Source organism: Esox lucius, chromosome 8, assembly GCF_011004845.1.
Source record: "Esox lucius isolate fEsoLuc1 chromosome 8, fEsoLuc1.pri, whole genome shotgun sequence".
NCBI classification, from domain to species: Eukaryota; Metazoa; Chordata; class Actinopteri; order Esociformes; family Esocidae; genus Esox; species Esox lucius.
Window position 1 is genome coordinate 4566176 of NC_047576.1, and position 15188 is coordinate 4581363.

The 15188-nt window shown below is 42.9% G+C and overlaps 3 protein-coding genes across 7 annotated transcripts in view; 2 read left to right on the forward strand and 1 right to left on the reverse strand.

Annotated features, from left to right (window-relative positions):
- Positions 1-125: 125 nt before the first annotated feature.
- LOC105011331 (basic immunoglobulin-like variable motif-containing protein) lies at positions 126-10990 on the forward strand. 3 transcript variants are annotated; one of them, XM_010871275.4, is made up of 10 exons: positions 127-303; positions 1800-2365; positions 3000-3126; positions 4712-4807; positions 5330-5434; positions 6303-6397; positions 7996-8128; positions 8343-8426; positions 8556-8652; positions 9979-10990. In XM_010871275.4, the coding sequence occupies exons 2-10, from the start codon at positions 1870-1872 to the stop codon at positions 10276-10278; spliced, it is 1533 nt and encodes a 510-aa protein (XP_010869577.2). In that variant the 5' UTR covers positions 127-303; positions 1800-1869; the 3' UTR covers positions 10279-10990. The 3 variants fall into 3 exon arrangements, with proteins under 3 accessions (XP_019904510.2, XP_010869577.2, XP_010869578.2); XM_010871276.3 differs by lacking the exon at positions 127-303 and adding an exon at positions 1521-1598; XM_020048951.2 differs by lacking the exon at positions 4712-4807 and having other exon boundaries at positions 126-303.
- Positions 10988-13818, reverse strand: zgc:172121 (uncharacterized protein LOC337599 homolog). Its single transcript, XM_010871277.3, has 8 exons — positions 13526-13818; positions 13379-13446; positions 13079-13251; positions 12817-12920; positions 12553-12714; positions 12172-12377; positions 11885-11964; positions 10988-11229 (listed from the first exon to the last, which is right to left on the reverse strand). Exons 1-8 carry the CDS (start codon positions 13631-13633, stop codon positions 11132-11134), a joined length of 999 nt encoding a protein of 332 aa, XP_010869579.2. The 5' UTR covers positions 13634-13818; the 3' UTR covers positions 10988-11131.
- A 26-nt stretch (positions 13819-13844) lies between these two features.
- Positions 13845-15188, forward strand: part of nme7 (NME/NM23 family member 7) — a 41118-nt gene continuing 39774 nt past the window's right edge. Inside the window, 2 exon segments of one of the 3 annotated variants that reach the window (NM_001303962.1) lie at positions 13845-14105; positions 14941-14952. In NM_001303962.1, the coding sequence (NP_001290891.1) occupies positions 14103-14105; positions 14941-14952 (15 nt within the window). In that variant the 5' untranslated portion in view covers positions 13845-14102. 3 annotated transcript variants of the gene reach the window in all.

Genomic DNA, 15188 nt, shown 5'->3' on the forward strand with positions numbered 1-15188 from the left:
AATATATATATGTAAGAAACAAATTACTGCTGAACATCCTAGCTGTAGGATGGGCATTTAAAAAAAGTGTGTTTCGACAATGTTGGCATCTTCAATTTATGAATGGCTCTGACCTGAAAAATCGAGTGATTTAAGATAAGAATTGCACACCCCTAGCTACAGAATGGTTTAGCCCATCATTGCTATTCTACGGAAGGAGCAGGACATCAGTGTGCAGGAGTATTTTAAGCTATCCCAACATAACTCTGTGCTATGTGAATAGTTTGCTTACTACCAAGGTTAAAATCCAATACATCATGAAAGGTATGTGTACAATATTTACGCGCTTTTGCATGAATGTTGTAAGATCGTGCAATTCCTATTGATCATTCTGCTGCCATCTTCTGATATGACAGGTAGTAATATGATCGATGATGATGGCAGTCACTCCTGTCTAGCTGGGTGCAAAATAAACATTGTTATCGTAGGGTCTGTAATTAAACGGCCGTATAATATAAAGTGGTTAAACACTACTATGGGTTTTTTGTACTCAATTATTTAATGATCATCACTCATAGTTATCTAGATCAGGTTGAACTGCTTGTTTTGTTACCTCTCAACACTTCAAGGGCCAAATGGGAAATATTCTTGGTTGGTATTTTCAACCCCCTCTTTCTCTAGTTTTTGTTTTTCATTAAGTTGAGATTGTTCATTTATCCTCTGTGTGTATATGTGTGTGTATATATATAAGTGGTCCAAGGAAGGAAAGGCTATGAACCGGCGACAGGGTCATGGGCGGCCAAGGCTCATTGATACACATGGAGAGTGAAGGCTGGCCCGTGTGGTCCGATTCAACAGACAAGCTACTTTAGCTCAAATTGCTGAAAAAGTTAATGCTGGTACTGATAGAAAGGTGTCAGAACACACAGGGCATCACAGTTTGTTTGCATATGGAGCTGCGTAGCCACAGACCAGTCAGGGTGCCCATGCTGAACCCCGTCCACTGCCGAAAGCGCCTTCAATGGGCACGTGAGCATCAGAACTGGATCACGGAGAATTTGAACAAAGTTGCTTGGTTTGATGAATCACCTTTTATTTTACATCACGTGGATGGCCAGGTGTGTGTGTGTCACTTACCTGGAGAACACATGGCACCAGGATGCACTACGGGAAGAAGGCAAGCTGACGGAGGCAGTGTGATGTTTTGGGCAATGTTCTGCTGATTCATGTGGATGTTACTTTGACACGTACCACCTACCTGAGTATTGTTGCAGATCATGTGCACCCTTTCATGGCATTGGCCTCTTTCAGCAGGATAATGTGCCCTGCCACAAAGCAAAAATGGTTCAGGAATGGTTTGAGGAACACAACAACGAGTTCAAGGTGTTGACCTCCAAATTCCCCAGATCTCATTACAATCGAGCGTCTGTAGGATGTGCTGGACAAACAAGTCTGATCCATGGAGGCCCCACCTCGCAACTTACAGGACTTAAAGAATCTGCTGCTTACATCTTGGTGCCAGATACCACAGCACACCTTCAGAGGTCTAGTGGAGTCCATGCCTCGACGGGTCAGTGCTGTTTTGGCAGCAAAAGAGGGATCTCCACAATATTAGCCAGGTGGTCATAATGTTATGGCTGATCGGTGTGTGTGTGTATATATATATATGTGTGTGTATGTATGTATGTATGTTTTGTGTTTATATATACAAAACATCCATTTATCCTTTTTTTAAGTTCTTGTGTTTGTGTGTGTTTAATAAAAGCAGTAACAGTATTTTTAGAACACCATGGGTATATTAATCCTTTCTTTTCTCACAGCATAGGCAACTACCCACCCCTTCAAACAGACCAAGTAATTCTGTCGTCTGAAACCTACGCCATCCTCTCAATGTCTAACATCGGGAATGGCCCAGGACCGAACGCACCTGGGAGTCAGCCAGACGACCAGGCCAAGCCTCCGCCCCAGCTACCCCCACCGTTGCCCAGAGGCAGGGAGGACGACCAACGCGACCTGCTGACCTCGCTGACCCGGAGAGCCTCCGGCGCGGAGCTCCAAAGCACGTGGACCTGCCCTGTCACCCACTCCAGAGAGACGTTCTACACCGTGTGTTCGGACTACGCCCTCCTGAACCAGGCCGCGTCAGTCTACCGCCCGCCCGTCACTTCCAGGGAGGCGGCTTCCAGCAAGCAGGAGGGCGGCGGGGCCCCGTCAGGGAAGCCCAACGCTGCGGACCCATCCCAGGGGCACACTGCCGCGGTGGAGGAGGCCTCGGAGGAGGACTTCGACATGGAGGACGTGTCCTGCGGCAACACCAAGCCTATCCTGGCTTGGGAAATTGATACCACTAACTTTGATGCCGTGCTAACTCGAAAACCCAGGACAAGTAAGCCAGAACATCAGCTGCACACTTTTATTACATGTCGTCCACCCCCCCCCCCCCCCAGGTTCTTTTAGTTCCAGATAGAACCTTTTTAGAACCGTCATTTGGAGCCCTTTTTCTAGGAGTGCCTATAGTCAATTTTAAGTGAGGTTCTACGTGTTTGCTGTAGGTCTGGATGTCTTGTGAACTCTTGTGGTGTTAATCTCATGCTGTTTAATCTGTTACTGCGATATGTGCCAGGTACTGGGTTTGGAGCCATCTGTTATTGGTTCTGTATTCTGAATAAGTGAAAAGACAATGGATAATCGGTAATGTTGTTTAGTGACTTAATCATGACTTATGTTCTTTTATCATGACTATATTGTCCTAAATTAATATTTAATATGCTGGGAGTGGGTGTTTTATTACACAGAATGTTTCAGTAAATGCTAATAATTTAAACAAGGTTGAGAACATAGGAGACAATAAGAGAGAATACATTATAAGAACATCGTTGTCATCATAAGTATGACAAAAGATAGTCAAGGCATTTTTTTCATCATGTTCAGACCGAGCAGATAAGTGCTATAAAAAGACAGCATACTATTTGTCACTGTCCTGTATGTGTCCAAGCTTTAAAGATGTCTTCTATTTTTAGGCAACATCAAACGAGCGAGCGCTAAGAAAATGAAGACGTTAGGAGGAAGCAGGAACCTCCAGGACCTTCCTCTCCACGCCTCGCAGGATGACATCAAACAGAGGAAAGTCCTGGACCTCAGAAGATGGTAATAATTTCAGTACCTTTTATACAGAGGAGAGGATACAGGGGAAAGAAATGCAAACAGGAATATGACAATGACGAAAGTATTCAGATCCTTTGCTGTGACACTCGAAATTGAGCCCAGGCGCATCCTTTTTCTAGTGGTCATCCTTGAGATGTTTCCACAACTTGATTGTCCATCTGTGGTAAATTCAACTGATTGGTCATGATTCGAAACTCAACTCCTTTCAATATTAACACCTTTTTATATAAGTTGACAGTGCTTGTCAAAGCAAAAACAAAGCCATGAGGTCAAAGGAAATGTCTGTAGAGCTCCAAGACAAGATGGTGTTGTGGCACAGTTCTGGGGAAGTGTGCCAAAACATTTCTGCAGCATTGAAGGGGAAAACACAGTGCCCTCCATCATTCTTACATGAAAGAAATTTGGAACCACCAACAATTATCCTAGGGCTGCACAGGAGAAAGGCCTTGGTCAGGGAGGTGACCAAGAACCCAATGGTCTTACTGACAAAGTTCAAGAGTTCGTCTGGAGATAGAACAGCCTTCCAGGAAAAACATCTCTGCAGCACTCAACCAATTAGGCCTAAATGGTAAAGTGGCTAGAGTGAAGCTACTTCTCAGTAAAAGGCACATAACAGCCCACTTTGAATTTGTCAAAAGGCACCTAAAGGACTCACAGGCCACAAGAAACAAAATTCTCTGGTTTGATGAAACTAAGATTGAACTCCTTAATGCCAACTGTCCCACCTGGAGGAAACCAGGCACTGCTCATCACCTGGCCAATAACCATCCATACGGTGGCGGCAGCATAAGGCTGTGGTTTTGGGATGTTTTTCAATGGCAGGGACTGGATGACTAGTCAGAATGGAGGGAAAGATGAGCAAACGGAGCAAACTACAGACCGATCCTCTTTCGAAAACCTGCAATTACCTTAAGAATGGAGCAAAGAGATCACAGGAGTAGCTTTGTGAATGTCTTTGATTGGCCCAGCCAGAGCCTGGGCTTGAACCCAATGGAACATCTCTAGAGAGACCTGAAAGTGTCTGTGCAGCTACGCTCCCCGTTCCAACCTGACAGAGCTTGAGAAGAATGGGAGAAACTCCCTAAACACAGCAGTCCCAAACTAGTAGGGTCATACTGAACCGTAGAAAACCTGGAAATGCCATCAAAAATCTATTTAATCAATTTTAAAATGAGGCTGTAATGTAACAAAATGTGGAAAAAGTGAAGGGTTCTGAATACTTTCTAGATGCACTTTAAATATTTAGACGGTGTGTATTTAGTCGATTAGTATGGTGTGTGTGTGTGTGTGTGTGTGTGTGTATCCAGTTGAAGAGAGTCAAACAGGTCAGTTGTCAGACTGATGACTTGCAGGCAGAAACTGTCTCTGGGCCTCAAAGTTGGAGACCCTTGCTTTGGAACATTCCCTGTCTGACCAACAGTAGGAGTGTACTGAACTATTAGGGTTCTACTGGCCAGAGGGCCCTCTTCATATAATCAACTCCCCACTTCCCTATCTATCTCTGTTACTCTCTCTCATTTGGTCTGCCCCTTTCTCTCTGCCTGTCTGTTCTCTCACTGTCTCTTAGGTACTGCATCAGCCGCCCCCAGTACAAGATGTCATGTGGGATCTCTTCATTAGTTTCTTGCTGGAACTTTCTGTACAGCACGCTGGGAGCGGGAAGGTTGGCATTGTGTTATTGCCTCTAGTTTTGTGTATGGACAATGTTATCAAGACCCTTTGTTAGGAACAGACTCAGAATATCACCATCCTAAGTTAACATTAAACCAATTATGAATTGATTAAAGTGATTTCGAGATTTTTCTAAGAGTGCTCACACTAGTTCTATTTGATTTGTAGTGGTCAGTGGCTGTAGTTAGCGAACATTTATAATGGTCGTTTAAAAAAAGAATAAAAACACAAAACCACCAGATGTGTTTCTCATTGGTCCACAAAGTGATATATTTTTTCCGGCCTGAGAAACCATCCGACATCAAATTGTGAAACAATGTATTTCCCTTTAAAAAAGACATACAAGGGAGAGGCACACACTTCATGAAACATGCGAAGACCTACACAAACATGGCCGCTGCATTACTGGCATGTAGTTTACTTCAATCCACCTCCATGGTCACAGTGCTCCCACCATTACCAATCCCAAGTCTTTAACAGGAAGACACGCTGTATGAACTCTCTGTATTTTCAGTTTTCCACCAATCTCCCAGGAAGAGGCTCTTCATATCCTGGGGTTCCAGCCTCCATTTGAGGAGATCAAGTTTGGTCCTTTCACTGGCAACGCCACTCTGATGAGGTAGTATCTGACGTGACACCTTGTTTCTGATTGAGTGCAGCACTAATTAAACTCCCTGACACCTACAATACCAGTCAAAGGTTTGGTCACACCTACTCATTCAAGGGTGTTTTATTTTATTTTACACATTGTAGAATAATAGTGAAGACATCAAAACTATGAATTTACACTAATTGAGTCATGTAGAAACCAAAAAGTGTTAAAAAGATTGTGGATTATTCAGTCTAGCGACCCATTGCATTGATGACTGCTTTGCAAAATGTTTGCATTGCAAAAAATAAATAAAATCCCACCTTAACAAACATATATCCTGGTGGAAATGTACTTTGCACCATTTAAATAATATTAGAGCTCTTACGCAACACTGATTAGTGCTGTATTTACTGACAAATACATAATAATCATTTAATAGAAAGAGTACACTGCCTACAATTAAACAGGGTTGATTTTCTGACTCTGAAACTGTAAACCTTTAACAGGTAAGACATTAAAAAAAATATAAGCTGAATTGTTTTGAATTGCAAAAACTGGTTGGTCTGCCTTTACAAATACACACTGAAAAGCATTCCGGTATGGTGCAAAACCTTTAGTGAGAGCCTGAAAAAAGCTGTCGATTGAGCACCGATTAGGCAGAGCACTTTGCCAGCAGGAAGTATGGCTACAAGATTGTCCCTGGATGCAGTAACCTTTGCTGGTTCTGTGGTTTTGAATATCCAAAAACAAGGTGTGGGGAACAAAAGCACTTTTTATCAAAGGATTTGAGAACTAAATAGGGAATGATTTAATAAGTGTGCGTGTGTGTAAAACTTGCCACAGCTGTACAAACTTTTCTGTACGTCAGACTCTGTATTCTCTTGTTTCTGAACAGATGGTTCCGGCAAATCAATGAAAATTTCCGTGTACGTGGCTGTTCCTATATTCTGTATAAGCCTCAGGGGAAACACAAGACTGCAGGGGAGACTGGTGAGTGTGTGTGTGTGTATTGTGTGTGTATTTTGAGTGTGTGATCTCTCCTCTCAACTAACGAACTGGATGATGTTACAATAAATCATGGAATGCTCAGATTTCAGCCTTTTGCTGATGTGCGAAAAGGATATTTTTGTCCTCTTGCTCACTCAATCTACATAATATTTTTTGTTCAGGTCTTCATTGTGACAATTGGATCTCTATTGACTTAGTTTAGATGATGGTTAAATAATAAAAAATGCAAAAACATCAGTCCATTCATCAGTAGTGGCATTGGACTGTCCAATAGAACTCCCCCAAAATGTTGAAAAAATTTAACATGATCCCCCATAAATATGAGCTGTTAGCTACTCAAAATTGTTTTAGGCTGATTTGTCATTAAATAAATCGGAAGGAAATAAGGTTTTGAAATTATTTAGAATTGTTTGGTAACTGTTAACATGTTTGGTAAAGGAGGTCAAATATCAGGCAATAATATTTAGTAACATTATTTTCCTTTCTTTCCTCAGTCGTATGTTCTGCCCCGTCCTGCCTAGTCTATTCTGAGGGAAACAAGATACATACACACACAGTGACCAATCAAATCAATCAATCAATCAAAATGTATTTATAAAGCGCTTTTTACAACAGCAGTTGTCACAAAGTGCTTTACAGAGACACCCGGCCTTAAACCCCAAGGAGCAAACAACAGTAGTGTTGAATTTCAGTGGCTAGGAAAAACTCCCTAAGAAGTTCGAATTTTAGGAAGAAACCTAGAGAGGACCCAGGCTCAGAGGGGTGACCAGTCCTCTTCTGGCTGTGCCGGGTGAGATATTAAGAGTCCACAAGTGACAAGTGGATAAAGGGGATAAAGCCATGTTTTTAGTCTGTCTGCATTGTTTTGTATTTGCCCTGTTTCCGCTGAGGGGGCATAGTTGAAGTTGACCTAGGGTCTAAAGTAGGGGTGCACAGATATTTCGGCTAGCAATTGGTATGTTGGAATACTTAAAATTTGGCTTAATTTGATTATTTCGGAACAATTCTGCTTTTGTCTGAATATACTATATTTATATTTTTTTTTTTCCTTAAGCTGTGGGTCCTATTGTTTTTAATTTTTTCTCTGTTGCAGTTTTGTTGAGGAAGTATTTTAACTTATTCACCACATTTATTTCCAGACATTGTATTTTGTAAAATGGCTGAAAGAGAATGTGTATATATGTATTACATTTTTCATTGTCTTTTATTTATATATGTAATTTTTTAAAAATAATTTTAATTAGCATTTGTTGAAATTAGAAGCATCGTCAGAAGCTAAATGTTTATTTCATGCCAGAGTACATAGGTACAGAAATCATAAAACGTTGGTATCAACATTGGCTGATTCTGTTATATGGCTATCGGGTATCAGACAATTTATGTATTGCTGCATCCCTAGTCTAAAGGTTATGACACAGTATTTGCCCTCTCTGTTTCAGCTAACATGGCATATTTGAATTTGACCCAGGTTCTAAAGGATATGACTCAATATTTGTCCGCTCTGTTTCAGCTAACACGGCGTATCTGAATTTGACCCAGGTCCAATGAATATGACTGAGTATTTGCCCTCTCTGTTTCAGCTGAGGGGGCGTTGTTGAAGTTGACCCAAGGTCTTAAAGATGACACTATGGCCTACATCTATCACTGTCAGAACCACTACTTCTGTCCAGTGGGCTTTGAGGCAACACCTTTCAAAGCAGCAAAAGCCTACAGGTACCTTTTCCTTGCTTCTTTCATAGCTGTGCTTATTCATGTAAAATACTGTTACTTCAGTCTGTAGATATGCCAGTGATGTAAACTCAGTTGATTAGGTTCACCAAGCAAGTACTGTTTTGTCATGTCAGAACAACCTAGAAGGTTAGGAAATGGTTATCAATTGTCTATTAGATTAAGTCATTTATTCATACAAAACGTTCATTGTTTTAAGGGGTTCATTACCCAATAATGAAATGGAGCACTGGATTCTCATTGGTGAACCGAGCAGGAAACACCCTGCAATTCACTGCAAAAAGTAGGTGTATTGTATTTTTCTTGGACCATGTTGTTTTGTCCGTGTATGCCGGCATCAAACTGATCATCCAAACAAGCTGTAGTCCTAGCCCTGTTGCCCTCGTAATCTCCAATCCAACTGTCATTTTAGGTGGGCCGATATTGTCACCGATCTGAACACACAAAATCCAGAGTACCTGGATATTCGCCACACTGAACGGGGCATTCAGTGCCGCAAAACCAACAAGGTTTGTCACTTCTAATTCAGTCTACGGTTATGTTACAGTGGTTCGGTTTGGCCAACCGGTGCTCGCAATGGGATGGGTGAAATGAACCGATTCCACTGTATTCAGCGCGCCGCACCAAGGACCAGGACACACATGGGGTCCTGCTGTGTACGTGACATGGACCCATGCCTCCTGGGGATATCGGATCATGTGATGCCTTGTCTCGATGCGCTGTTACAGGCACAGAATACAAACGGCAAAGCCTGTCAGGCACACTTCACAGACGTGATCTAACAAGATCGTTGTGGAGCTAGAGGGCTACCTCGAAACTTAAGAAAGGGAACCTGTTCAAGGGCAACAACAACACACCAAACCTTTGTGTCACAAAACAACGCCAGTCCATGGGTTGACCTCTCGCTGTCGAATGAAATCTTGTTCTGCTACAGATTTGACTCTGTAAGATCCATGGATCACTAGGACACCTCATGCAATGGACCTTTGCTCTGATTTTAACGCAGTCCCAGAAATACTACAATACAAACTTTCCCAGCTCCATCTGTCAGAAGATCACAGACTTCCTGACCAACCGGACTCGGCGATGGGTAAGCACATTTCCTTACTGCTGTGCCGTTAGGACGCATACGCTCTACACCAACGACTGTACCTGTACTTGCTGGTGACACCGATTTTGACAAGTCCTTGTTAACATGGAGGTGCCAGCCGGAATGGTGGTCTGGTGTGGTCAAAATAACCAGAAACTACACACGGGTTGACTTGAGATTAAGGACCCAGCCGCTCACTCACCAGTATCATTCAGATTCCTAGAGACCGTCATCGGCTACAGTCAAAGAATGGAAGGACAACAACTTCACAACGATCACAGATTCGGAAAGATTCTGAGATCGTTCGGCCCTGATCTGGCTTTGTGCATCACTCGTGAAGTCCGTCGTCACCTCCTCTGGTTTGGGTCGGTGCCTGACCACCTCATGGCCAACCTGCCCTGAATTGTACGGTCTGCATGGTGAGTCATAGGCTCCGCCCACCCTTCGTTTCTCCAGGAAAGATCATCAGTGAGACCTCCCGCCCCTTTCAACCACTGTTCCGAAGATGACAGGCAGGCGGACGGCACGCAAATGTGTATATCAGCAGTCATACACCTTTGTCCTATATCACCACTGTTAACTGTAGATGTTTGTATGTCAACTTTGTTTAGATTGTGTATTAGATCCCTGTGTATAAGTCTACTGCTAGCACCTTTAAACCAAGCAACATTTTCTATTTACCTAGAGATTAATGGGGATTCTGACAGTACAGCATTTCTGACATGAACCTCACCTCCTCTGCCAGGTGGGGGGGAACCTGCACTGCATCATGGCCTTCCAGAGGGTGAACTGGCAGAAGCTTGGTCCCTGGGCCCTCACCCTGGAGAACCTGAGGCATGACCTTCTCCACCAGGGGACTGCAGAGGGCCATGAAGACCGGGAGAAAACCTCAGGAAAACACCAGGCTTTGGCACGGCTAGGCCGATCTAACAGCACAGGCACCAGTAACCAGAAAGACGTGTCCTGGAAACGTCTGTCCAACACCACGGAGTACCAACATCGAAGCTCACCTGACAGCGATCTGGAAGATGCTGCAGATGACTGAGGCTTGCTGATCAAGCTAAAAGCTAAATGCTGACATAACGAACGTTTTCATTGGGTTTTGCACCAAAAAGAGGCAACGTGTTATTTGATTTATCTAGAACACGTAGGTAACCCCATTCATATCCCATCATCCGCACAATAACGTTCTTGGATTATTGTATTGGCAAGTCAGTACAACATACAAGTTGATACACTTACCTGCAAAACAATATTAGATTAACTCACCTAGCAATGTATAGAGGACTGCTGCTATTAGGAATGTCTGATATCGTTGCATTTTAAGCCATTAAGGAATCAGAGGATAATGAGGTCAATTTATTATGTACTTTTAAGTCAGTCATTTGCTAGTGTGACTAAAGTCCGGAGACTACAGTGAAACCTAGTTCACAAACATGCACCAAACGGTGTGTTTCCGCTGACATGGCGGTGTCCTGTAAACCTGATGTGTTTAAGTTGGGAGTTTTCCCTAAGAAAATACCTGAGAAGCCCAATCACCTACAGATTTTCAGTTAGTATTGCTGCCGATGTCCGAAGGGAAAGGCAGGCAGTAGAATAAGCAAGATGGCTCCCATGTTGTGTGAAACCACAGACTGAAGTGTCTGTGGTTCTGTGTTTAGATCGATCCCAACACTACTGTCAATGTATAGTTATTTATCCATGTGGATTTGATGTAATCAGTCTTCTTTTTCTTAATAACAATTTATAAGAAATAATTAAAGTCTCTTTTTTATGTAAGTCCATACATGGTCAGGGTCAAAACAGAAGGCTTACAACATCATATAAGCTCAGAGGCACTAGGTTCTAAACTCCTAGGCAGTCTTCACTCTCCAATTCTTGACGTTGGCCCACATTCTTCAACATCTCTGCTGTGAGGCACCACACCCCTGCAGGATTCCATGGATGTGTGTTCTCAGCTCCGCTATGTGAGCAGGGCTGATTCGGCAACACCCTCCTGTTGGAAGACAAGCAACAGGTCCTACCTTGTCAATATACGCAGAGAGACAGTAGCCTTGTAAATACACACAGAGAGACAGTAGCCTTGTAAATACACACAGAGAGACTGTAGCCTTGTAAATACACACAGAGAGACTGTAGCCTTGTAAATACACACAGAGAGACTGTAGCCTTGTAAATACACACAGAGAGACTGTAGCCTTGTAAATACACACAGAGAGACTGTAGCCTTGTAAATACACACAGAGAGACTGTAGCCTTGTAAATACACACAGAGAGACTGTAGCCTTGTCAATAAACGCAGAGAGACTGTAGCCTTGTCAATAAACGCAGAGAGACAGTAGCCTTGTAAATACACACAGACTAGACTGTAGCCTTGTAAATACACACAGACAAGGTGGCCTTGTAAACCCAAACCGATAACGTGGCCTTGTAAACCCACACAGACAAGGTGGCCTTGTAAACCCACACAGACAAGGTGGCCTTGTAAACCCACACAGACAACGTGGTCTTGTAAACCCACACAGACAACGTGGCCTTGTAAACCCACACAGACAACGTGGCCTTGTAAACCCACACAGACAACGTGGACTTGTAAACCCACACAGACAACGTGGCCTTGTATAGTAGATAATTTCATCTTAATGACTCACCGATTAGCGCAGCCCCTTGTTCCATCCACTGGTGACTCAGTTCAGCAAATGATGGAACTCCACTCTCTGGTTCTATCCAGCTTTTAAATTGTAAAGTTTAGGAAAAAGGTTAAAATAAAATATTTGCAAGTTATACTCCCAATTGTCAGCTGAAGCATTTGATCACCTGGGTGCATTTGTCCGTAGACATGTGTGTGTAGCAGTACTAAATCACAACTATTTGATCAGAGACCTTCGAGCTGTGAGGACACTTGGGCTCTAAAGTGATTATTTCCGCACCGACTCACCCGGAGTGTGTGTCCCAGTCCTCTCCACTGTTGGGGTAGATCACCCAGCTGAGGCCTGCTCTCCTCTGGGACTGGGCTGAGTCCAGCAGTGGCTGGACCAGGGCTGGAGGACAGCAGTTCACCCCTACAGCCACCAGCTGACTGGACCTGCTGGCCAATTGGACTGCCTCAGAGAAACGGCTGCCGTCAGAAATACACTGTCCATCCTGAGCAGAACACGAGACATTACGCTATCACTGGATTCATACCTCCTGTGTATGTTTTTATATTCATAAAGACATCATGGTTAAAATAGGCCAGGTAAACATTGTCAAATAGCCTACTATATACGGGCAACACTGTAAATTCTACGTGGAGAACTGTGTTGACAGCAAGCATTACTTTGCAGGAGAAAGAGAGCCAGGCTTTAGAATCTGGAAACTCTCTGAGCAGCTCCAGCAGCGCTTCAGCCTCCTTCACGCTTGGAATGGTTTCCATGGCAATGAGATTGACCCCTGCTGTCGCCAGGCAGTGGACCTGGGGGCGGTGCCAGGCTTTCAGCTCCTAGAAGCCCAGATAATGAGAGAACAAACAGACCTTTGGAACCATAGTCTGGATAGCTACTGATCAACCTTTATGTGAATTTCCTGGCACTGCCAGCCTTACCTCAGTGCTCATGTCCTGTGCATACGCTCCAGTGTACTCAGAGCCGTTATGCAGAAATGCCCCATAAGGTCCAATAGAACCTGCCACAAGAGGCTCCCTGCGATCTATAAACCACAACAATCCCAATTAACTCCTCTAAGAGCTCTGTGAGCTCTCTGGCACACCCCTACAAACATTTTGGACAGGCATCCACATTCCAGTACAGCCGAATGCTTGGCTGCGTTGGTGGGTTGGAACGGGTGATACCAGCCCACCCACTCACCTGATGGTGGGTGGTCAGTGGTGAAGTGTTTGACCGCCTCTCTGGCAAGAGTCACCCCTGTCACCATCAGTTGGTTGGCCTGTTCAGGCGTCATGTCCAGGTGCCTGACAAAGCCCTCAATGCTGGCCTGGTATGTGGCGGTGGTGATCACATCTGCACCAGCACACAGGAATCTAAGACGATAAGTCATAGAGACAACTCAGAACCCTGTCAGACACGCTTGTCATGTGTAACGGCAGAACCACGACCACAACAAAAACACATACAAACAGATAGGCTGCTATATCATTTTGAGCTGACCTGTAATGAGCATCTTTAACAGCCTGTGGGTTTGTGTGCAAAAGACGTGCACTCCACAGGGGATCCCCCTGAACGCAACAAAACTTACGTTAAAATACTGTAAATAGGATGTTAATCAACAAACAATATATGACTGAATTGCCTTACTTGTAGTTTAAAACCTGCAGATTCCAGTTCTGTTGCTAGTCCACCATCTAAAATGAGTGGACCCAAACCAACATCTACAAAAGGTTTCACACTATCTATTTTGTCCATGCTTATTTACGCGTAAGCATATCTCTCTCCGCAATATATCTTACACAAAATGGGTTAGTTTGTACTTGCCGAGTACAGTAACAGTGACTTTTTGTCACTTCCCTGTGACTTCTACAAAATCGTAATAGCGATAATCGGTTAGCACCCTCCTATCTACTTAAGTCTCCTATCTGACAAACTGAAAATGACCTTACGTGCGCAAGAAGCAACTACTTCCGGAAATGTCTGAAATGTTTCATGATCTGCTTACATTTTTCTTGATATCTTTGTGTACAGATTTCAAGTGATCTAGCGGTTAATATACATATAGTTAGATAGGGAGCAACATCTTGGCTTTCAACCGCGCTAATTTTGTGCTCAGGTTGCTATGGTGATTGGTTGTCAAACTAAGAGAGCTAACTAACTGGTTATGCTAGCTGCTAACCGAAATAAAGAGACTGTCATATTCTGGGATCTCTAAAATATAATAATGGTAAGATAAAGCAATGTTAGTTACTTTGTGATCTAAAAAAATTAAGGCAATATATATATATATTAATTATAAATATTGCTAGCAATTTGAAAATAATGTTATGCCATGAATAAAGACGTGCAGTGCGCTAACTTTCGCAATGTAACAACGTAGCGCTAAGTATCTGATTTGATTCCAATAACTATTAACAGTACTGTAACGTCGATAGCCAAGGTTATTTGGCTAACTTGCTAGCCACTGTAAGTAACGTAACGTACTGTATTTAAATAAGTTCGGGAGACGCAAGCATATTTGTTCCTAACCACACAACAGAGTAAAACAGTTGAGGTACGTTTAACATAGCTAAGCTTCGGCCACAACTAATAGGCTAGTCTACTGTCTCCTTATTAGTTATCGGACATAAATGTTAGTTTGAACAAATGTCCAATAAACAATAAGGATACAGTGCCGTAGTTGCGATCAACCTGAAGTACTGTAGAAACTAATGTAGCTAATTAGCTATGTTTTGCGACTTACGTTGCTACATTGCTAACGCGCTGGGCTTCCCAGACTGGTCGTGCCCCTATCTACCGACAGATGGCGTTATTTCTTCACAATGCGTTATAGAAGTTGTGTGATGGTCAGAAAAGCAGCAGTCAAAACAGAAGCATTTTTATTCTGATTGTTTTACTGTTTTATCTTAATAACGAACCACATGTTATTAATCATCCGTCATTGCCATTACCGTATTGATAAGGGAGTGGATGGTGTCGTTTTTTTTTTTATATGTGTATAATTTTGTCTTTCATGTAATTTGCTGTGGCTGGCCTCATCCATTCATGACATGTCCAACTAGGAGTCGAGTTCAGTAAGTATGAAGGGACCTTAACTGCCAAGCTATAAGTTGATTAACTATGGCTCTGGTAATGCACTGACTATATTGTTTTATGTTTGTTATGGACTAGGGCTGGCAGCATTTTGTCATAGACTCATATGGACACAACCTTTACAATATTATGCTCACAGTCAGCTAGCTAGTACTAAAACATTGATTTATTGATTTTGGTTCAAGCATTAGAAGTGACGAACAGATGTTCTTTAAAG

Bases quoted from the DNA above. Each gene is read 5' to 3' on its own strand.
- zgc:172121 (XM_010871277.3), bottom strand. From the start codon at position 13,633: ATGGACAAAATAGATAGTGTGAAACCTTTTGTAGATGTTGGTTTGGGT. The intron at 12,715-12,816 runs GTAAGGCTGGCA...CTGGGCTTCTAG, and splicing joins CACAGGACATGAGCACTGAG to GAGCTGAAAGCCTGGCACCG. The intron at 11,230-11,884 runs GTGAGTCATTAA...GTCTTCCAACAG, and splicing joins ACAAGGGGCTGCGCTAATCG to GAGGGTGTTGCCGAATCAGC.
- LOC105011331 (XM_010871275.4), top strand. From the start codon at position 1,870: ATGTCTAACATCGGGAATGGCCCAGGACCGAACGCACCTGGGAGTCAG. The intron at 2,366-2,999 runs GTAAGCCAGAAC...TTCTATTTTTAG, and splicing joins AACTCGAAAACCCAGGACAA to GCAACATCAAACGAGCGAGC. The intron at 8,427-8,555 runs GTAGGTGTATTG...CTGTCATTTTAG, and splicing joins CCTGCAATTCACTGCAAAAA to GTGGGCCGATATTGTCACCG.